At 46.4% G+C, this 24,626-nt stretch overlaps 1 protein-coding gene across 11 annotated transcripts in view; it reads left to right on the forward strand.

The window, feature by feature from the left end:
* The window catches only part of camta1a (calmodulin binding transcription activator 1a), a 269,414-nt gene that overhangs the window by 117,552 nt on the left and 127,236 nt on the right, over positions 1-24,626 (forward strand). For all 11 annotated transcript variants that reach the window (XM_031845523.1, XM_031845518.1, XM_031845521.1 and 8 more), the window contains one exon: positions 2,238-2,305. In XM_031845523.1, coding sequence (XP_031701383.1) covers positions 2,238-2,305 — 68 coding nt within the window. The remainder of the gene's footprint in view (positions 1-2,237; positions 2,306-24,626) is intronic.

Genomic DNA, 24,626 nt, shown 5'->3' on the forward strand with positions numbered 1-24,626 from the left:
CCCCCCCCCCCCCCCCCCCCCCCCCAGCCACCCTCTTGCACTAACCCGTGAGCGTGTTTGTTCAACCTGAACACACGCTAGCCTCTCATTATGCCGCCCATGCAAACTTTGTCTCTTTGCAGCTGTTTAATGGCTGCACGTCTGTTTTTGTTTGTTTCCTCGCCATAAGATTATTGCACCTTTATGGTTGGTCGGGGGGTTGGAATAATCCCTGGCATCTGTTCAGAGAGGGAGGGGTGCGCAGAGAGCCAGTGGTAGAGGCTCACTCCTTTTTTTTTTTTTTTTTTTAAATACGAGACCATGCGGCCCACTATTTCATCCTTTGCCACTGAGACCGGGGCTGTGGCTGTTTTTAAAAAGACGGGAGTGATGGAAGGGGCTGTGTGCTAACAGGCACAGAGGTCACTGAAGGAGCTTCCTGCTGCCGTTTGTATGCCTCCCAAAATGAGCCCAGAATAGTGGGGATTAATCTAATCACAGCCGTGTTGGACTAATTTAGTTACAAATGTATGCAGAGGAGTAACTTTATTGCGGCCCCTCATATTGAAGCCTTATTTTCTCTTTCCTTGTGAACATTGTTGTCACGGCTAACATCACACTTTTAGAGAACAAGTACTTTTTGCTCATTTCATCAACAAGGTTGTGGTCTGAGGTTACTGTTTTCATCGCTTTTATTTATTTTTTTTTTTATTTTTTCTGTCATGCAGCAGAAGTTATGAAGGAGAGGAGCAGCCCTGAGCTCCTCTTGACAGCCTCATCCCCTTCCTATCTTTTTTTCTCAATACAAGACTCCATCTTGTCATGGCTTCACTGCCTCCGGTCGTTATGGAAAGAGAACAGGAAGTTAATCAACGCAGCATTATCTCCCAGCCTGCACCTGGAGGCAAGGGTGCCAGTCATGCTACCCCATGCGCCCCCCCCCCCCTTCTCTGTCAGGACCCCGCCAGCCTGGGAACCCCTCACACCGCAGCACCCTGCAGCGTCCCAGCGTGCCGTCGCCAGCGTGCCGCGTCTCTGTGCCAGGTCACACTTGTGACACGGCCTCGATGAGCCAATCGGAGCCTTTTTCCCGCAGTGGAGCATAGTTGAGTGTGTGCATGCCAAAAGAAAAAAAGAAGGAAGGAGAAACAACTGGCTCAGTTTTTGTGATTGCTACGTGCCGCCACATGTGTCTCTTATTTTTCCAAGAGAAAGCGGATGTTTTCGGAGACATTATTGCCCCGCGTGGACAGGCAAAGTAACAACACGAAGCCCGGAGGAAGAATTTTTTTTTAAACAATATTTGAACAACATATGCACACTTAAAGGGTTGTTAACACTCCAACATGAGAAGGGTTGCACATCCTTAGAAACTGAAAAGATGATATTTTCGTGCAAGATGACAGCCGGTCTGTCCTTGTGTCTCGCTCTCGCTAACAGGCTGCGAAGCTGACAAATGTTCTTGCTGAAGAGTGAATTGCCGGCTGTCGCTGGTAATCATTAGGTTGTCTACCAGCATCCAAAGTGCTTTTATTTCTGCCCATTAGTTTGGTGAGAAAATAGCCGGGTATGGTCAACCGTGCTCCCCCTCACACTCCGACTGATGCAGTAGGCAGGGCGAGCATGGGAAACATGAAGGAGTCTGAAGTATCTCTATTTATACCAGTGGCAGTTTGGGCTTTTCTTTCTTTTTCTTCATTTCAGCGTCTATAGCATCTCTTTCCGCACACAACTGACTCCAAAGGATCACCACCCTTTTTCTGAAGTATAGCAGTACACACGCATGTCAATATTGTGAGACTGGCGTGTAATTATTATTCAAAGGTTAAAGAGTGGATTGATCCATGGAGGAGTGTCAAGGGCAGATCAAAGGGATTTGGGGGAGGATCGGACCAAAAATGTTAAAAGCCGCTCACTCTCAAACACAGAGATGTCAATCTTCCCGTGAGCACCTTGATGTCCTCAGAGGAGAACTTGATCAAAGCTTTCGGAACAAAGATGGCCTCAGAAGATGATCTGACCTCAGCTGCATTCCACTTCTGTCTCTCACTTTACTTTTACCAGTCTCCATTTACCTGCCTGAGCTCCCCGGCACTTCCCCTTGTTTCCGTCTCCGCCGTGTTTGTGCTGCTGGTTAGGCCGTCTGAATATCAATGAAGCAGTCTCACCGATGTATTACAAACACAGGAGAACGGTGATTAAAGATGACATATCTAAGCCTCTCGCCCTTCCTCTCTCCCCTCTTCTCTTTTCCACAGGAGATCGCAGCTTACTTGATAACATTCGAAAAGCATGAAGAATGGCTAACGACATCCCCTAAAACAAGGTAAGACAATTACACCCTCTGCACTATTTTAAAACACAAGTTAAGAATCATAGCCCTGAACGTATTACATCCAAAGAGAGCCAACATTTTTAGTTTTACATAATTTTTTTTTCTTCAAGACCATTTCCCTCGCAACCCCCTTCAAGTTCAGTGTAGGATGTTGAATATTACAGGCTGCTGATGGCTGTTCAGAAAAGTTTACAGTTTGCAGATGAATGATAGAATATTAATATTGACTAATAATCGCCTTTTAGCAAGCCAATTAACATAACGTGCCCTGGTGCGGCATCTGCTTTGAATGGTATGTTAATGCATTCCTATCCGTCTGCACCATCACCACTCAGCTAATAACACTGTTGAAGCAGGAGGTGTTTGTCTGGGTCAGACGCTACACCCACATGTGGAACAAAATGCCAAGAGCTACTGTAATGTTTGAAATAGAATAGGTGGTGCCAGCATTGCAATTCATTTATTTTGTTAATGTCTGCAGATCCATATAGGGCCAATTTACAAATGAGGAACACATCCTCCTTGGCTTTGCAGCCAACACGTGCAATACAAAGTCAGCAAATGAACGGTTTTATCGCGGCATGCATTGGCTGTGACGTGATTATATTATCTGTGTGGTAGAATAATTAATAATGCACGAGGCTTTGTAATAGCATTTCTCCACATTTGACAAAGTAGTGGACAGCCCTTTGTTTAAGTAGCTTTGGATGGTCTCTTCGTCATGGACGGCTCTGGAATGACGCCTCTCGGCCTCGTTTGGACTGTCTGGAGCTTTTACCGCTGCACTGTGAGACCACACAGTTACTTCACCGCTGCAGCAAATGCAGTCTGCTCACACAATGTCCCCTTTTTGCTCAAGCTTACATTTCCAATGCGTTGGGAATCAGCTCAATATGTTAAACTTGTCTTCCTCTTTTTTCCTGGCATTATTAGCAGTCCTCATCCGTGTGTAAATGGACCCTGGGTCCACTGACATAGAACCCATTCCTCTCCTCTCCCCACCCCTCCTCTCTTCCGCTGCCTCGGAGGGACATTGATAATAGTTTCGCATAAAGACACTGCCAATTAGAATACATTCTCTGGTGTAATTATGGAGCGTGGGCCAAAAGAGCACTGAGGACACCTTTTACTTTTTTTTATCAAGAACGTCCTCTACTCTCCAACTCACCCAAAATGAAACCAGTGTTAGGCGTATTCGATGGGGCCTGCAGAGTTGGCTGTCCACGACTAAAGAAAATCCACTAACACTGGTACGATTTCGTCGACCAAGCGATTATTTGATTTGATCAACAGATATGTTTTTCCACAAAGAACCAAAAGCAAAAGCACCACTTTAAATATTGTTTTTACCAGAGATGGTCTCATACGCTAAATAAGCCATTCAACATTAAAAAAACATGAATAAATGAATAAAGCCCAGAACAACCAATTAGTCTGCTAATCGACTAAGAGGGGGCAGCCCTAGTACTCTCTCCAGAACATATATGTGCTGTAATCTTGCTGTAGAAAAAAACATATATAAAAGGGTAAAATATAAAAAAAGAGACTGTGAAGGGTACTAGATCATTACAAATGTCAGAGTGCCTCATCCTCCAGCACAAGACACCCTAAAAATGACACTTGTGTGAGATGTGAGAGACTTTTTGATCCAGTGACTTTTGAGTCAAATGGTCCTCCGGATGCTCATGGCCACAGTCTGTCACCTCTGGTTGTCTGTCACGCCGGGGTCTCAGCTGCCAACGTGCTCAAGGGTTTCAACCCCGCGTCATGTCTCAGTGCAGGTACTGATATCTCAGCAAATGTGTCACCAGGGAGCATCCCCCAGTGTATACCTGAGATCCCCTGACAACACAACAACACGTTCCGTGTTTCAGAGGAGCCGCCGTTGCAGGACAGGATGTGTGCGTTTGCTCTCTGCGTGTGTGTTTCTAGACAACAGAGGCAGGGAGAGAGGTTGTGAAGTGTTTGTGTTTTCCTAGATGTCAGAGAAAGGGTACAGCGTAGTGATGGATGTTGGGGCCAGGAGAGGTTGGGGGGGGGGAGTGAAAGGGTGCGGCGTGTATGTGTGATTGATGGGAGATGACTGATGGCTGGCCTCTATATGAAAAGCTTTCTGCTCAAGGTCACGGGTGAAAGATCAAACTAGGGACACCTGTGGTTAAGTGCTGCCTTATCATTAGTCATCACACAACTCCGGGTGCACGTGGGCGGCCGTGTGTGCATCTGATTGTGGGTGCGCCGTCTGCGTGTGGGTTGACCCCTGAGGGGAATAGGCTAAGTAGGCTAATTCTCCCCCTGCCAGCGCCTGTAGACAGGGTCAGCGGGGCATGATGGGAGGCAGAGATAAGCAGCAGGGTCACGCACGCAGAGGCACCGCGCTGCATGGCTGCACCGCATGCATGTAACAACTCTGACACATGCCGCTCGTAAAACATGGGAGTGGGCCACAGCCAGAGCTCAAGAAGCTGACGCTAGCTGTTTGACCAAGGTGACACGCAATGCAGGACATGCCCCGAATAGAGATGGCATCCTGTCAGCACAAGGAGGACGAGGTGAAGTGGACCAATTACGTGCACGCACAGATGCGTTTTACGAGGCTAACGCACATCCTTCAGGCTCAGACGACGAGTGCAGCCAGCGTCGTCTTTTGTTTGGGTCCGTTTCTGTTTGTTTATCATTTTAAAATCTGAAGCGTGCCAGGGGATAGTGGTGGAATGCTGAGTGATTGATGTGCCTTGCTCTCGTAATACACATTCCCTCTCAGATAGGAAGTGCAACAGTGCTTAAAATCAATAGCAGCGTTCTCCTACTGACTGCTTGAACAGCACTACAGCTAATTCAGGCCGCACCTGTCAGAGCTGGGGAAATCTTTCCCTACTCGGGCCTTACACTTTAATTTACACCCATAGCCTCGCTGGCTTCCATTTCCATTAAAGGGAGAGCCTGGCATTATGGCTTTAATGAAGGCCGCGGCCAGGCTGTGATTTAAGATGGCCGTTACCCTGCACCTTCACTCCGCAGGAGGGAACGCACTTAAAGGGACAATTAGGATTTTCCTCCCGTACATCCTTCCAGATAGCCATACTCATTCTTTCCATTTGCCTTTTTAAAGATGTGCCCATGATGCTTCGGCTGATGGGATCTTAAAGTGCCTGTGGGAGTAGAGAGAAAACAGAGGGATGGGACAGGAAGAATGCGGTTCCAAACCTCGCCTATAACATCTGATTTGACCTCATCATGGCCGTTACATTGCGCTCCCGTTGAGAGCAGGCATTCGTGGTCCATCAGAAATGACACAAATGTCTCCTTGAGGGGCTTTTTCAGAGGTGTTTGTATGCTGACAGATGGAGAAATGATTGACCAGAGGGTGTCACAGATTGGTCAGCCCAAAGAGGTAATGGACACCTGTGTGTCTTATAGAGATGGCTCGTTATCCTGAGCATCCGCTAAATGGCACACGGTTTCACGAGTGGAGCGGTCGACACATTAGCGTTTCTTCCCTCCACTGTTTGTTTTATAGGACTGGTTAACAGCCACCCATCTCAACACACTACAGAGAGAGAGAGTGCTTCTACGCCTGTCATCCAGATCGCTCTGTATGTGTGTGGGTTTGTTTGTGTTCTCTCCTGTCTTGCATAAAATCCAAACATACAGTCGACTTGTTACAGCTGCTGGCGTGTTAAAGTGGTGGGCTATGTAAGCCGTTTGTTTCGACTTCTATATACGCAAGACTGGAACACACACATTGTTTTACATGTACTCGCATGACCACAGAACACACACACACACACACACACTACACACATATTGTATATTGAAACTATCAAACAATAAGCACCAGTCCTTGGAGGGCCCCGCAATGACACTGAACCTTGCCGCCCCCACGTCCCAGCGCAATAGCCCTCTCTCCTCCCACATTCACATCCGCAGCAACGGCTGCAGCAGCCCTCCAAAATGAAACCGAGTCCCTTCAGACAGCTTCCAAAGACAATGCTTTTATTAAAACCTACAGCAGCGGCGCCACCCCAGAGGCGCGGGTGCACCAACAACAGAGTAGAGCAGAACCGAGAGGCAGCCTGAAATCCACTAACGACTGTTTGTTTGCTATTGTGTCTGTGGCCTGTGAATTTGCGCAGGTGTGTGTGGGTGTGCTTGTGTGTGACTGCGTGTGAGTGAGGAAGAAACAGATCGAGGCGATCGTGTTCACACATGTGTAAACACAGGTATATGTACTCTTGCGTAAGCGTGACGTCGCATTTGAAAAATACATTGTGGATTATGCCTATGCAGGCATTTATGAATGTATTAAGATGGCATGTGCGTGCATAATTACCAGGGAAACAGTGTGGATGTGTTTTGAATAATAAATAGAGTGCTTGGGTATGCCGTGTTTGTGTCTTTTTTATTTTTTTAAGAGTGGTGAAATGTGGGTGAGTCTGCCACTGTGAATAAGACGTCCCTAGGCTTATGTGTAAACTCTGTTTATGTCACCTAGTCTGGCACATGGTGTGAGGAAGTGCGGGGCTTTGTGTGTGTGAGCGTGTGTGTGTGTGTGTGTGTGTGTATACTGTAAGTGGGGGTTGGGGTAATGTGTAGGATGTGCCTGGGAAGGGCGTCTGATAGTGTTTGGTCCTAATTCTTTGTGGCAGTCTTTGGCTGGCAGTTTCAGAGGAGAGTGGAAAAGGACAGGAACAGCAGGAGAGAGAGGGGGGGGGGCAAAGAAAGGGGCACAGAAACAAAGGCATAAAAGATAAAGCGGTATTAGATAAGATCACATTGAAACAAAGACATTAGGACATATGGCACTCAATCCAGCTAGAGTTCTGAAGAAAGGCAACGCGTCACGTAAATGTGAAGAGACTGATCGGTGAGGTGACTAGTGTGATCTTTGTCATCTCTTTCCTCTGCTTGTACTTGTCTTCATACCAACTTGTCATGAGCAAAAGTTTAGTTTGTTGCACAGTGACACTTCTCCCCTGGCTGCCCCACTCTGTCGGGCCCTGGAGGACACCGTCCCACGCTGCTTCTACGCAGTCAACAGCCCTGACAAGGACAGCTATAGGTCCACCTGGGGCATCGCGGGCTGGGTGAAATAAAGCCCACCAGGGAAAGCAAGAGAGGACAGGGGTGAGGTGAACACGAGGTAAGAGTGAACGAAGGGGATAAAATGAAAAATAGCCATCAAAAGAAGGGTGAAAATGATGGAGCGAGAGCAGTTTAGAAAATGGAAACATGTCGATAAGAGAAGCGAACGGACGACATGGAGATGGAAGGAATAGTGATGGATGGGGCGAGGAGAACAAGAAATAGTCAGGGGTGGTGGTGGGGGGGGGGGGGGAGAGGATTTACGCAAACAGACGAAAGAGCGGGGGAAGATGGAATAGAGGGGGATTGAGCTGACATAGGGCGAGCGAGAGAAGAAAGAGAAAAATAGAGTGGATAAACAGCAGATAGAGATGGAGGGAGGTGAGCAATGGATTCAACTGACGGGTAGAGAAAAGTCCTGTGGTTTTGGGGCATTGAAGGGAGAATGCAAACGGTCAATAGATTACAGCTAGTGCTGGGCCAAGTGCCTGGGCCTCAGACTCCTAGCCAACTTAATAGTGCCTCTTGTTTGTCTGTCCTCTAAAGTAATGCCCAAGCCGAGCCCAGGGAAGCTGGCTGAGCCTGAGGCTAGTGGAAATGGACAGGGGACTAGATATATGTTAGTTCTCATCCCAGCTGCTGTATATTACCCTGGCCAGCTTGCCCACCGGAGACTATTCAATAGAACATAGAACATCATCTCGCTTTATGGCCTTTATTCCCTCTACACTCACCAGGACGGCTGCTGAAGGCCAGGAAGTACACGATCAGCTCTGAGAATTAATCCCTTTTATTGTGTGTCCATTTTTGTATGGTAATGGACATCGAAGTGTAGGGTATGTTTTTTTTTTACCTGTGTGGCTTTTAAAAAGAGCTACTTGGTGACTTAGTTCTGTGATGCTGAGGTTATACACGCTAAAGTGTATTGCACAGCACACAAAAAAAGGAAGCAGCATGAAAAGCAGGCAGGCCCAGCCTCGCTCGCTATGCCAATATGGAGGAGGAGGAGGAGGTGGTGGTGGTGGGGAGTAAGCAGTGCAGCCAGTGGCTGGCCACAGGAGAGAGGGGATAAATAAATAGAGGAGGAAGTTGATGTCAAGCAGGTGTTCAAGGAGAAAGTGTCAGCCAAGCGGGGCCGAGATGGGGAGAAGTGCTGCCTCTGCAGCCTGATAATAAAGACTTAATTCAATTAGCGCTTCTGCACCGGTGAGCAGCGTGCAGGCTGGCTGTCATGGAGCGGGCCATAGACACAGCAGAGCACACCCTCAGCCACCTAGACACATAGACGACCAGCCCGACACCGACCCAGCACTTCACTACGCTCTCCGTTTCCCTGGCTCTCTCCTTTACACACACACACACACACACACACACACACACAAACTTAACGTATTATTCACACCTGAGTCACTGAGCAGTCCAGACACTATACCCTGCCTACACATCTCTCCTACACTCACGCTGACACTTTCAACACACAGACACACTGCCTCATTTCTCACCCTCATCCCCTCCCTTTACAAACTGAACTCTCTTCAGCTCCTCTCCCTTCACCTCCTTGATTTTCTATTTTCACCCCCCTTCCCGCCCTCCACCCCCTCTTGCAGCGTCCGCCTCCACTTCGTCAGTCTGCCCTGTCGGTGCAGAGTGGCCGTATGTTAGCCAGGACTGTGGGGATTGTGAGTGCGAGTCCCTATTTTCAGCCCGTCACGCCCCGGTGCCCAGTTGGGTGCTGTCCTGTAGGCATATGGTGTCCCGGATCCGGGGCCTTATTAAGAAAGCACTAGGGGGCATTTCAGTGAAACGCAGCCTCTCGTCCCACGCACCTCCCCATGCCGTACCCTAGAACCTGGTGTACCGCTCTGTGATTTGGGTGTCGTCCGAGAACGCCTGTTCCGGACCGGTCATGTCAAAGACCCATGGGTGGCGCAGGAGCACCTGGGATAGACGCACAGTAAGGTCTTAAAAGCTCCCACACATTCAGGAAGGTGGAGGGGGGGGCAGAACAGGAAGTGGCAGAGGAGGAGGAGGGGGAGGTGGAGGAAGAGAAAGGACAGGACACACGGCTTCAGTGATACCGTTTGCTGTTATGTAAAGAGAAGGAGAAAATAGGTCCTGGATCGCTGCCAGAGATCTGGGTGAATCACCAGCAAAGAACAGGCACGACATGGGTGCGCACCAACACACACACACACACTGGCACACACTGGCACCCACTGGCACACATTCTGTCCCATTTCTTCGCCCCAGCTGAGCTTCACAGTACAGGAAGTACCTCGGAGGATGAGTTGCCACGTGGCAACATTCTGTGTGTAACAACAGCAAATGGCAGGACTGACCCCTCATCATTTAGCGACCCAAGACAGAATAGCACCAAGGCCGGCTGTGTGGATCACACACACCTTTACTCACTTGACCTTTGCCCTTCACCCATCTAATTCACCTGAACATTGTGCTTCCATCCCTCCCTTTACGCTGTTTCTTTCTTGTCCATCTCATTTTTTATTTGTTGGCGACGTGGACAGCTGCTCCCTAAAGAGCTCTGGCTCACTGGGCGTGAAACATTCGGGGTATTTCTTACCTGCCTCATTCTGGAAGATGGTTAGCCTGTTGATCCGGATGAGATGTCTTCATTACTGTAGATTTGTATTAGCCGTCCACACTCCTGCCCACATCGTCAGTCAGTACTTTACCTCAGGCAAGACCCTTACTACTTTAACTGCTTCATTAAAGATGGGAGAGGATGGAGTGGGTGGAATGTGAAGGATAGCTATGTATTAATTTTGCATCAGTGAATTAATAAATTCAAATACAAGTCAATTGATAAATTATTCAAATCTTTTTTTTTTTTTTGACATTTGCGCCGTGGAAAATTGAGAATCATTTCAGATTGGATGATTAATATTCATAACCTTGTTTTAAATGAAATAAGAGAAATAGCTATCAATTACATATCAAGTTTTTTTCAACACTGGTGTAATTAAAAGTGTTTTAGAGAGACAATTCCCATGATGGTGCAATTCCCTACAATTACAAGCGAGAGTTTGATTTCTCCATTCCTCCTTGTCTCCTTTAACTCATTGTAATAGCTGCAACCATCCAAATATTGCAGTCTTTTTTTTTTCACATCACCGCTTGACTGATAGAACTCTGAACGAGATGGATGAATAAGAGCGTGATTGATCTCCCTCATCCACATTAAACCAAAGATAATTAACGAGCCAGTGCAAAATGCGTGCCCTCCACCTGCAATCCACCGCTGCCTTGCTGCGAAGTCTTGGATTTGTTTACTGTGTTTCCAATTTTTCCTCATTTCTCAGCGCACTCCTTCATCTTTATTTTTTTTTTTTGCCTGTTTGCTCGAGGGTGGTCCTCGGGAGAGTTATGGGGACAAGTCAGCTAAGATTTAACGTAGTCCTGCGCCTGACCCAAAGGAAAGCATTGCTGGATACATTAACATGATAGCGATATGATTATGTCGGAATGGACATGAAGGGTCTCAATTATTTACAGGTGATGTGCCCGTTGAATTGGCAATGAAGTGGCTCGTAAATTACCCCCTCTGTCTAATCAAGCCTCCAGCAGAATAATGAAGCAAGGACTGCCAGGGAGGAAGCTCTCCCTCTTTCTTTATTTCTCTCAGTGTTTTTGGGTGGGGAGTGGGGGCTGTCTGCGTTCACAGTGGGATGATGACACCCCCCACACCCCACACCCCCCAAATGACTTTGGTTGAAAGGCAAGAAATGTGCCAGTGAGCGCAGGTTTAAAACCTCTCCACTTCATCACTGCTCAGTGCTTTACTGCGCTTTATGTCACCAGACAATGATACAGTGACAGCCAAGCATCAAAATCTGCAGCACCAGCACCTAATGTGCGCCTTGGTTTTGTGCCTGAAAGAGAGGAGAGTATGAGACAGACATAAAGACATAGAGAGAGAGAGAGCGAGAGAGAGAGAGAGAGAGAGAGAGAGAGAGAGAGAGAGAGAGAGAGAAAACCAGACAGGAAAATAGAGGGCTGCCATAAAGGTTGGCATGGCTGCACTCCAATGCAGCCTTCCCAACAGTAGCAACACCGTTCAGACAACACACAGCCAGCCACCAGTCGCTGGCTCTCTTCTAGCATCTTCTCCAGAGGCCTGTGGTACGGATGGGAGGCTGTGCTCAGTTGACTGATGGCCTCTTTGATTAAAAGAATAAAATGCCAAAGAGTTAGCCTCACAGCCTGTTTTAATGTGTGTCCAGTGAGTGCGTGTGATTCGTTGCATATCCTGCTGATACGCAGACCTTGGCACAATTCACGCAATCTAACAGCTCTAACCACCAGGGGAGGGTACAGCCCACCAGGAGGAACCAGGCCACCTGCCCACTTTCTCTGACTTTAAGGGAAACCACCATGTTTACCTCAGTGCTGAGCAGGGTTTTCTTTTGTGACCCAACCCATTGTAACAATCACGCAGAGAACGACTCAACTGTGTTGGGTAATTGTATATTAAACCTATTTTAAGGAAACAAAGACAGGGATTTGCCTTCCCCACCCACCACCATCACAATCCATAATCACCTTCGGCGGTTTACAGTAGAAAGAGGAGAGGGAGAGAAAAAGAGCTAGAAATGACAAGAAGATGGAGAGGCAAAGCAGAAGAGAGATAAAGGTGAAATGGAGAGAGAGTACCACCTGCTGTCCACTGGCAGAGAGAATCCTCTTTAGAAGAAGACCGGGTGGTCTCTCTTTCTCTCCTTCTTTCCTGGAAGACGTGAATCTGGGGTGACTGCGCCCACAATTAGGGCATGAGAGGATTAGTGGCGAGTGGGAAGGTGGTTGGGGGCTGTTTTCTGTTTGTGTGCTTACTATTTTCCCTGCCGTGCATTGTGGCAGTGGATTTTTTTTCTTCTTTTTTTTTTTTTTTCTTTCAATCCCCATGTTTTCAAAAATAGAAACATCACAAATAACATAACAAGCCAATGTGCAAGAGCAGAAGCGGGCAAAAGAAAGAGTGCAACGTGTGCTGTGCTACTCTCTAACTCTTCCTGCCATCGCCGAACGCGTCCTGGGAGCCTCTTCCTGTCCTAATGCCTTGAAAGACGCCAAATCCCCAGCAACCCCCCAAAAATGTCTGAACATCCACCGTCTTTGCCTCTATTTCAATTTCATTTCACTTTCTTACAGACAAACACAACGCTCACAGGAGACTAAGCATTAGGGTTATTATGAGTTTAAAGCACTTAAAAGCTTTTGGCCGTCCTGACACCAGGAGATGCAAAGGGGGGAGGGGGGGGGGCCGAGGAGCAGGGAGGCATCGCGTACCAGTTTTAAGAGAGCAGCAAGTCCCAGATGTGTGTGCTTGAGTGTTTGCAAGTGTGCATGTGTAGGTCTGTGTTCTGCATGCACAAATGTATGCATGCAAGGCTTGGCTTGTCTCCAGGAGCCTTGTGTTAATGCCCGTAGCACTCCTCCATTTGGCTTGTGGCAGACTGTATTAGCTCACCGCTCCGGAACAGTCAGATTCTGTATCATGGCATCTCAGGCTGACTCTTTAGAGCTCTCTCCCTTAGGTCACACATGGAATTTAAGAGCTTTTCTGAGGCAAAGAGGTGTGACTCGTCCTGAGACTCCCCTCTCGCTCTTCCTCTGCATCTGTGTCTCTCTTCTCTCTCTCTCTCTGTCTCTTACTTATTTCTCCTCACTTTATTTCCCCCTTCTACACTCACGAGTCATGGGGCGTACACTCAGCGGTAAACCAATTTCATTTAGTATGTTTTCACATTTTTATCCAATCATGGCTTGCTCAAAGGTTTCAAAAGCCACATGACGCTTTTATTGGGGCCTAATTAAGGATCTCTGATTTAATCCATGTAATTTAATAGAGATCAGTCAGGCTCTTGCTTTGTGCACAGGGAAGTGACGTTGATGCATTGCAACCACTGCCACTACCTGACTGCAGCAGGTCAGGGTTAAAGTGATTTGCATTCGGGCTAGTATGAATGTATGGCGTCCACACTCCACCTGTTGGGCAGCGAGGGTTTCGGAGGCTAAACGAGGGCTTTCAGGAAATCTCGATTTTCACCTGTGGCTTGCTTCTCTCACACATTTTGACCTGACAGCCTGGGCTTCAGAACACGGAAACTCAGGCGGTTTCACTGCCACATGCAGATCAGTCTGCACCCGACGCCATCCGCTCTGTAATTGCCTTTTGGCTTGCTCATTGTTCTCATTCATTTGCCTCTCCGCCATACAAAAAGTGTCTGAAGTACTTTCAATTGTTATTTGGGGTTTTTTTTTCAGAGGTGTGTCTACATCATTGAATGATTGGTGCAGGCTGCCTCATCACAATTGTTCGCAATTACAGTCAACCCTTGAGACGGTCTGATAGTTTTTAGCTAAGTCTTGGATTGTGATAATTTCGCTTCCTCTCGCAGGAGGATTGAAGTGCGATGCCGAGCAGTATTTTCTCAGCATTCCGGTGGTGAATGACATGAATGAGAGTGAGAGAAAAACAGCCTGGCATTGTTTCCGTCCTTTTTTACGGAGCCGTTCAAAACCCTCCAGCCAGCCAATGTTGTGACACAGTGTTGAGCAGAGAGAAAGCCACAGAGTTGAGAGCAGCCCGGGTTGGCGGTGGCGAGGGATCGCGTCTCTGTCTGGCCCGTAATGCCCGACCGTCTAGACAGAGAGAGGGAAGGAGTCTGGGCCAGAGGGAGGCTTTGTCGAGGGCATGGGCGCCTTATCTAAAATCACCTCTAGCCGCTGACAACTTCAGCTTCTGGACACTAACGGTATTGACAGCTGACAAGAAGAGCGGCCACTTCCTAGCCTAACACACCCTCAGCCACTCCTGCCTCCGTCAGTGGCATCCCTCTCTGTTTCTACCCCGCCTTTCTGCCACTTGACTCCATGTTGTGACCCATGTAGAATACAGCCAAACCAGTCAACCAGCAAATTTTAATTGTTCTATGTTTCTGCAAGAACTCACATTGTTTCGTAAAGCCAATGTCTTTGGCAGTCATCCTAGATATGCACTCTCTCAGAGACTTCCTGTCTGGCTCTGCCATGCTAAACTACATGGCTTTCTTCTGTAAAGTCACAAATTCATGGGATATCTTGACTCTTATACGAGGTAAGAGTTCCCCCCCCCCCCCACCCACCCTTTTTCTGGCTGATCTGTGGCAGGTGAGGAAAATTGTGATGTCTAATGTGTCCTATGTGTAGGGCTCGTCTCTCTACAGCTCATTATGCCTGAGCCCTACGACAGTTTGGAGGGCGTCGAAGGCATCGCCGCGTTGGCCATATGCTTTCTGCGGCTCCTATCTGTCAGAATGTCAGGACGTGGCAGGGGTGCGCTTTTCTGCACCAACAGAGGAGTGGAGCGCAGCACTACAGGAGGGCCTCATTACCTACACACCCACCAAGAGAGACTCGGGGACGGGCTCTAGCAGGCATACTGAGCGTTGTGTTCAGAATCAGAGGGTGAGCCATTTAAAAGGCACTCAACCCAACCAACAGCACCGCGCTCCCTGTAGCTCCATTCTCCCGGCAGGAAATGTGACACAGGATTATTTAAAAAAAGCAAATGCTTTCATAAATTAATGAAGTAATTAAGGCAAACAAATAGATTCCCTCAACATTTTAATTGAACTTTTGCTTTTGTGTCTCCATCTGGCCATCACGTCACCTCACCTATCTGGAGTCCCACTTGGGAATTTATGTTGTGGTCCACACTCTCCTATGGAGAGATGAGACAATGCCAAGATTGACATTTATTCTTCCTCTGGCATTTGAGGATATGTCACAGTGCTTGCTTTTTGAGTAACATGTTAAGTCCGTGTCTGTGGTTTTTAAATATCTTTAAGACAGAGTATTATAAAGCAGTGTTTGCAGTTGTCTAAATGCCTGACACGCCCTCTTTTTAGGCTGTGTATAGATAATTTTGCTCTTAGTAAGGGTCCACAGAGCACAGTGATCCCAGTTGTGTTTGGTAATGCACAATAGGAAGTGGTGAGGTCCCTCACAATTCTCAGCCCTCCATCACTCACCATTGATCCATTAAATGTATATTGGGAGCCTGCTTTCACATGGTCAGGGCAAAAATCAAACGTTTGCCCTTGACAATCTGTAATCTATACTGTCTGAATTAGGATGCATTAGCGATCCGGTCCCTTTTAACTCAGGTAGTTGAATGCTCAGTGGAGGGAGGCTCCATTAGAAATCAGGGGAAACTTTAAAACAGATTTTCTTTGAGTTTTCATGGGAGACAAAAAGTTATCTCCGCTGGGGTGAAGTCACTTCTCACTTGACTAATGGCTATCAAAGCTGCTCATCTAAATCTCGACTTTATTTTCTTGGTATTTGCTCTGCATTTCTGTGAAATTGCTCTGGCCTTCGAATGGGGTCTATTTTCAATACGTATTCATGGAGAAAATGTCTATTTAAGATGGAGAAAGTGCTCTCTTCCGCATAGACAAGATAGTTGGATGGTCACAAATACCTTTAATATTAATATATTTTGCATCCAGCAGCAATATTCAGTTATGATAACATCATTATGGACCATGAGTATAGCCATATCTAAAATATTCATGATGTTTAACATTGTCACATAATCATGGAGGGTAAAATGGTTGAAATCTTCATATTTTGTACCATTTAGAAATAAAATTGGAAGGCTGATACAAACTAGCTGCTCATCTAATCACATCCACGGAAGGACTTTGTGCCACAATGTTGTGACTCATCGCAGTGTTTAGTGACACATCTGCTGCAAAGTTTTCAACTATTGCCAGAGTGCATTCTGGATACTTTAATTCGGTCCACACTCTACTCTTCCAGAGATGACCGCAGGGATCGGGGTTGGGATAGAGAGGGTGGGGCTCATTGCAGCGCCACACAACACAATCCCATGTCCCCCTAATTAAATCGCCCAGTCCCATGTAGCGTGGAAGCTAGCGGCTCGGCAGATGTAGCGCCATGTTAAACTTTATGTTGCTTGAAAATGGCTTCCGCTCCAAGTGCATTGGAGACAGAGATGGTTTGACTGTAAAATGATGTGTTTTATGGCACCGTTATCGGGGCGATATTCCTTAAAGATGCAGCGCTGCACGCTGTGGCATTCTCCGTCTGCAGGAGGGAGCAAATTGATATGAACAGATCAACAGAGCCATGCCCTTCTGGACGTCCTTGGCACCATACTTGGCCCTGAAATTGATTTCTCTCCGTATCTCCCATGCCAAAAAAACTCCCATTCAGAGATTTTATACTCCCACTGCTGACACATTTTGTTCAGGTTTGGAGAGGATGTACCGGTGGAATGTCGTTCATTTCCTCCCACATTCCTTTCCACACTTTTAAAGTGACCTAATATCGATGCAGTGCATTGGATAGTGGTATATGTCAGTTATGTGTGTATACATGCATGTGTGAAAGCACTCTGTGTATGAAGAGAGATTGCTTTTGATTTAATGGCTATTGTGCTTGACTTTGTGTGTGTTCCACTGTAGTGGTGTGTCCTTCCCTTGCCTCTGCTGTAGCGGGTAAACTCTCTCAGTCCAACATTGTTTCACGCATGCACGTACTTACACACACACGGACACACATATTGTGCCTTGGCTATGCTCCATTAGGTGGGCTGTGTCTTAAACAGGAGGCTGACGTCACCACTTGGCTAGGGAATATAGGACGGCTTGTGTGTGTGTTTTTGTGTGCGTTTCTGTTTGTGTGTCACCGGTCTCTTGTTTTATTCTCAATGTCCTTATTGTCTCTCCCATGGGAGCTCCCCCTCCACACACCCTCTTCTCTGTATTTGTGGCCTGCTGGATTCTATTGATCAGCCTGCGAAAGCTTGATGTCTGAAGAGGAGGTATGAGGGAGGGTGGAGGGTGACAGTTGTGTGCCCATATGTGTTTTTCAATTTATGCTTGCGTATATTTGCGGAGGTGATTGTTGATCAAGTGAAATAAAAATAGAATTATGTGTCTGCCTCCACGTACTTTAGATCATTTATTAGGCTCAGCGGTGATTCACTAACATTGTTGGCATGAATACTGAAGCTCCTGTGAGCTGCATCTACGTGTTGATCTTTTTACTGAAGCTGTGAATGAAGATTTACCGCCGTGCCATAACACGTTAAGACCTATTTCATAAACTTTCCGGTCAACTATCAGGTTGTAACAAAGGCGCACAGTGCATGAGCACAAGGAAGTGAGGAAACGACAGGGATAAGGTCACATACGTCATTGTTGTTACAGATGGCAAACTCCGCTTGCGTTGTTTAATTATGCTATTTTGCTGTGTGTGTGTAGCTTTTAGAGCCCGAAGATCTGGTAGAAGTGTAAATTTGAGCAGTTGGCATGTTTGAGCAGAGGGAGGTGTGAATGGAGGTGGCCTCCCACAGAGACAAACTGTTACTGTTCAGACCCTCCCTCAGGGCCACACCACCGTGAACTAAGCTCCCAGTAACACAACACGATACAATGTTGGTACTATCAACACGGTTGGATCGCTTGTTGTTGCCGTGGGAGGTTGGAAGTCCTCCCATAGATTCATCAGTGTTGCTGCTTAAATCTGGCTAAACTCCTAAACCTTGAGGATGTTTTTTTTTTTCTTTTACACACAAGGTACAATAAAAATACAGAAACACCAGCATGAAGAAGCTGGAAATTATGTTGTGAGGATGCGATGTGATGGCTCAATAAGACTTCATTTTTGTTTGTTTATACTTCAAAGGGAAATGACTAAGGAGGACAGAGTTTTTGTCAGTTTTTAAATGCACACATTGTATTATTGTATCGTGTATACTAGCCACATCCCGGCTCTGTAGACATGGGGAGCTTTTTTTCTGGCACTGTTTCAGAACATTCACCTCGCAGAGGGCAAGGTCAACGCTAATCACAGCTTACATAATACATTTGCATGATCGTATGGGCCTCCCATCTTAACGATGCCAGTGGAAAATGCCATCTCATACTTCTGCTTCAGAATATCCCATCAAGGCACAAATGGCATCCTCGGTGGTGATTAAGGAAGCCTTGACACATGGCTAATGTTGTTATCACGCTGTTCAAACCACTGGGTGACCATTTGTGTCCTGTTGATAGGGTCATTGACATCCTGGAAGGCATTGTTCCAATCAAGAAAGAGATGCATTATGAGATAAAGGCAATTGCTGGAAATTAATATATTATCAGCATAGATTTTGCCTGGCTGATGATGGGATGCTGGAAACTAAACAGACAGGTTACTTCAGTACAGAGCCGGCCGACCCGTTTTTCATGTTGATGTTTCGATCATGCCAACGCATGCAATAGTCATATCGCAGGACGTGTGATGGCGGCAAATTAACTCAAACGCGTCATGCTGCAACTTTTTGCTGCTTGATACAAAAAGAAAACTGGCATTGTTTTCATTTTCAGTGACTAATCCAGTGTTTCCCGTTTCATTACTACCAAGGTGTTCATGATTAAATTGTTCAGAGCACCACATTGTTTATCCAGCCTCTTAATTCATCACTAAAAGTGCAACAGATTAATGCATTTAAATATAAAATATTCAGCATTTCTGGTGAATATCACTCTGTTTACATACCGCAATATATATATATACTGTATATACAGTATATACATTGCAGATAAAAAAATATTGCAAAATCATTTTTTTCTAATATGGTGCAGCCCAGTGCCCTGTACATAAGGCATGCAGGCAATGACAGAAGTCATACAACACAGAAACTCTCAGGCTTTTTTTAAGGCAACGCAATCCGTCTCCTTTCTACTGTAAGCTCTAACAATTGGTGAATGAGGCACAAAACAAAGAGGTCTTTGAAGAACAAAGTGAACCTGTCACACACAATGACTAGCTGCAGACGAATCTCATCCCAACGATTGTATGCTTTCTAGACAGGGGAGGGAAAAGCATCCCCAGTCCCAAAATGATATAAATTACCACTGTTATGGTCTATACGGTTCAATTTAATGTGCTTGTAATGATAAATTATTTTGGTTATGAATCTAAAGTGGACCTGAGTGCAGTCGGAGCAGCAGGACTGTTAGAACAATTGCAGCTGTCTCCCAGGGCTGTGGCCATTAGTCAATAAATTAGAAAGTAATTAGTTTACGCTTCTGTGGCTCTATTTGAAGCGCTTCACACAGGTGTAATGAAAATTTATTGGAGCTGTTGATCCGGAGGAGAAAAGAAAAGTAGAGGATTTGTAGCGTGTGATTGTAATGCAGGATTTCCATCTTCCTCTCTCTTTTTTAGCTTGCAGCGACAGGTAAAGTTAGCCACGATGACGAGCACGGTGAGATTTTGGCTTCGATGTTCAGAGCTTTGTCAACAGGCCAGTTAGCTAGCAGCTATGAATATTTCATGCGTGGATACTTAATAAGAAGACTTCCTTTTGAATATTTTTGAATTCCTGACTTCAAATGATTTTGCTTTAACGCTAATGACAAGACTTTTGCTGAGAAGAGCTGAATGAACATGCCCAGAATCGAGCCCTCGACTGTCTCTGCTCTCATTTACAAACACTAAAGAGCAAAATGTACGGGTGGAATATTCACACGCAACACACAACATCACATCAAGTAAAATAGCATACAAACAGTTTCAGAGAGGTCATGTTTTCTTTGCTATAATTTAAGAATGTGCTGTGCTCAAACAAGTCAATGATATTACATTATTTTTCATTTCTTCATACAGCACACTAATTATTTTCAGTGTTATTTGACGCACAGTCTGCGTGGTCCTCCATAAAAACAAGAGGGAGGATGTCAGACTTCAGCCATCAGGTTTACCTAATTGAACAGCTTCACATTTCTCTCTTATGCCATTGTGTGCAGAGCAAGGCAGTCACACGAAGCGTTTTGTTGGCAGACAACATCAAGGCTATTTGTTTTTGTCTGGTGGAATGTAAGGTCAACAGGAGAGGAAGAACAGCAATTGGAAAGCACTTGCGCAACTTTGATGTCAGTGAACGGCACGAAAGACCGACAGGGAGAGGAAGCCGCCACGGCAGCATATTTGTAAAAAAAGAAAAAAAATTAGGGGTGAAAGAGAGATGAGGCAGAGAGAGGAGGCAGTGAGGAGATGTAGAAACAAGCACAGGCGTGAAGTGGCGAAGACAGCGAGAGGGAGGCAGAGAGACGGAGGAGGAACAGAAAGGATGGGGAAGTGGAACAGAAACGGGATGGATGGATGGGCGATGACAATGAGGCAGATCTGTCCCAGCCCAAGCTATGGCCAATTAGAATACAATTAGCTGGACCTTGGCAAAGGCTAGGGTGCACAGTAGGGCATCAAGGGAGGGGTGGGGGGAGGGGCGATAGGCAAAAAGGGGGAGAATATCCCGGTGATTAAAACCAAATGATTAGTGGTGTGCAAGGCAGAGGGCTGGAGAGCTGGGGTCACCTGAGCCTGCAGGGAGAGAGAAGGTCTAATAGTAATGAGACCAACCTTCCCACTCCTCGCCGTCACCCTCCTCCGTTCACCCTCTCAACCTTCCCTTTCTCTTTCTCAGACTCTTTCTCCTCTCACCAGTTTTCATCATCTCCCACTGCTCTTTATTTACACATTCTCCCTATTTCTGTCCGTCAGCGCGCCTTTCCCTGACTGCGTCGGCTGCCTTCCTGTGCTAAACCATATTACTATCTATTACTGCCTCTTGCCTGTGGCCAAAGCGCGCGCTAATGCTGTTGTTGTGGGAGACAGCTAAGCTTTTTGTGATAAGCAAAGACATATGAGAGTAGTTTGTTTATCTTTTTTAATCGTGGGTGTAGATCTGCTGATGTATGGTAATAGATGGATTGAGCTGTAACAAAAACTCAACACAATACTGGCATCTGTTGCAGGCTCCCCATGAGCTGCTGCCTCGGTTTTCCTAATGAAGCTAGAATTTGGTCAGAGTGCCCGTTCCTGTCTAAAGCAACAGTGAACTGTGATCTAATGGTGTGGAGTTTTTTTTAGGATGGAGGAAGATTTTCACAGACAGAATGACCAGGTAACAATAGAAATCCTGAGAATGGTGTCTTGGTCCAATTGGGTTTTGGTGTAACACAGAGATCTTGTAGGCATGCTCTGTAGTGTGCATATGTCATTCTGTTTGCTACATGCGAGCACATGCTTGTGCGAGTGCGTGTATTTATCTATAAATAATGAGGTCGGCCTTTTGAAATGTATAATGGCTAGAGGCATGCTAATGGCCAGAAACAGCATCACTGATGCATTTACTCTTAAAGGGACAGTACAGGACAGGGTTTGGTGGCGTGGTTGCAGATTGCAACCAACTGTCATACCCCTCCGTTCACTGTTCACCGCCAAAAACAAAACCATTGTCACTAGGGTTGCAACGGATCATAAAATCCAGAGCAAGTATAACTTTTAATGATCCCTGATCACGTTTTTTTGTTTTTGTTTTGTTATAGCAGCTGCTCTACAAGGCTCCAGACTATTTTATTTTTGCATCTGTCCCATTAATCATTTCAACTGCTCTGAAGTCAGTAAACCATCAGAAATTCTAAATGTTCTCCTTTTACTTTGTTACAGTCATCTATAGTGTTTTTTTCTTCATAAAAACACACAATTCAAATAAGGAAATAAATGATGTTATGGATTATAACAAATCTTGTCATTAGTAGTTTTAATGATTATTAGAAGCTTCTTAGAGCTAGTGTTAAAAGTTAAACAGCTCATAATTCATCTCTAATATTTATTTATCTAGTTGTGAAAACACATCCTTCAAACAACTGGATTTATTCAAGTTTCTCACCAACACTACAATTTACGAGAATATATGTGAACACATCATGATAACGTTATAACGTTTGAACTCGTGTTGCAGCTTACCTCATCTTTAATCTTTAATTTCAAATCCTCTTTTTCAAAGTCTTTCCTGACTCATCTTGGCTATATCTTGGGAGGCTCCCTCATGTATTCCTCGACTTTACACAACTGAGAAGAGCTTTGTGAGAAACGACCCCTCACCTACCGAGAGGAGCAGCAGAGCAGTTAGTCGGGTTCTCCTTGTGATGTCTGCCATGAATAGCTGAAGAATCATTATGTCTTTTTCCAGGGAGGCAGGCGGGTAGCACCAATATGCTGCGAATCAACAGGCAATCATGCAGAACATGCAGAGAGCTGTGAGAGCCTGAGAGGACAGAAATCCAGCTCCAAGATGCTCCTCCAAGCCCCAACCAGCCTTAATTACAAACCTTTTGCAAGCTTCCCTAAATTACATTTACCTTATACTTTGAGCACACTTTCCGGCAAGTTAGTAATTTTCTTGCAAGGCACTTTCAGAAAGAGCAAATGTCTTCCGCACATCTTGGGCATCCTCCGTCTCTCTGCGCACCCCTTTCAAATCCCCTTCTTTCTCCCCAGTCTGTCTCTGCAGAGAGGTAGAGTACAGTGGGCCTGTCAGCCCTGGAGGGCTGTTGGAGATCAGAAGACAATGTCAGAAGTCTGGTGGGTCTTCTCCACACAGACCCCACTCCGTTATGCTGTTGAAGCCCATAAAGAAAGTGCAAACACAGCCCTGGGTCCGGGCCACAGGTCTGAAGCCATGGGAGACGGGGACGGGCCTGACTGCAGTCAGACAGACACCCCCGAATAGAGAGATCTATCCACAGGGTGGGATTGGTTGGCCAGAGAATGTAATTCTGTGTGTCCCACTCTGCGATGGCAAGAAACACAGGCAGCTGCATGCACAGAGGGAGAGAGAGGGGGAGAGAGGGAGAAAGAAGTGACAAATACACAGTGCACTATATGTGACCATTGTTTGAGTTGCCAAATTGCTCTGTTGTTGGCCAGCGATTATTTGTGCTACAGAACACCATGATGAGTTTTCAGTTTGGAGAACATCGGAGAAAAAGGGAGAAAAAGGGAGCAAATACAGGCCCTCCCTGTTGGCTACCTGTGATGACTTAGCCGAGCCAGGAGACGTATAGCACAGTCTTGACACATACGGACTGGCGGCCTGTATCACTTTAAAACAACAAAAAGGAGAAATAGAGTAAAACTGCCCCAGAGCCCCCAATGTATTGTACTGTATTACAGTGCCCCAGAACGGCCTCTGGTCGGAGGTGAGCGGTGGCAGTTTCAAACGTCCGTAGGGACCGTGGACAGGAGGCCTGGTCAACTGGACGACAGCGAGGGTCACAGGGTCGCGGGGGGGGGGGGGGGATATATATCCCAAAGGGGGTGGGCAGATGGGGTCTGAAAAGAGAGTGTTCTCAGACAGGTGGATGGCTGTCACCCTCATTTCGCCACTGCCAGTAAGCAGGTGGCCTCTCCCTCCTCCTCTTCCCCTCATGGGTCACCTTCACATGGCACTGCTTCCCCCAGGGTCCCATCCCATCATATATACATGTACACTGTATGCACACACACACTGTATGCACACACTGTATGCACACACAGCAATAGTTCTCATACCGCCCGACTCTCAGTCAACCCCAGCACCTGGGGACTGGGCGCGTAAACAGTCGCTCTCAAGGTTGAACCCAGGTGTTTCATTTCCATTAAGGCCCTCATCACATTCGCGGCCTCCTCGCTCTGACTTTGGTCATAACACAGACAGAATAGTCATTCAATTTCAGATTACTTTCTCTTTGCTTTTGTACATGCTAAGATGCACGGGGTCTATTTTAGACGTCTGTCTATGAAATAATTATCTCCCAACTCTCTGCCCCCCGACATCTTCAAAAGAGGATGTTCCATTGATGATATTTGCCCTACATCATAGCTTTGCTCTTGCAGCGACTCTAAAACCCAATATAGCATAATTAAACTAACAAAGTGACATCAATAAAGACAGAAGTGCTCTGTAATTACAGTCTGTGGTAGGACATCATAAGCAGGCAGTGTCATCACCCTAACGAAGGAAATAAATCGATGGCAGACAGACAAAGCCCCGCTTTACGATCCCCTTCTCCTCTGACACACAAAGCCAACCATAAACACGAGCAAGGCGAGAGTTTAATGGCAATCTTAAAGTTGCAGAGGCCACTAGCTTGTCTTTACTGCTCCTGCCCAGCGATACAATGGGTGCCTTGACACTTTCACCACTCCCTTCCTCTCCTTCATTAGTTCTGCTTCTCTCTGTTTCTCCCCTCAGTCTGCCTTTTCCCATCTCCTTGCCTCCTATATGGTGTCTGGTCTCCTCACCATCTGGAGACAGATGAGTGGCAGGCCCCCCCCCCCCCCCCCCCCCCCCCCCCACCCCCACCCACCCCCCCACCACCCC

Source organism: Anarrhichthys ocellatus, unplaced genomic scaffold, assembly GCF_004355925.1.
Source record: "Anarrhichthys ocellatus isolate YVR2014 unplaced genomic scaffold, GSC_Weel_1.0 scaffold5, whole genome shotgun sequence".
NCBI lineage: Eukaryota > Metazoa > Chordata > Actinopteri > Perciformes > Anarhichadidae > Anarrhichthys > Anarrhichthys ocellatus.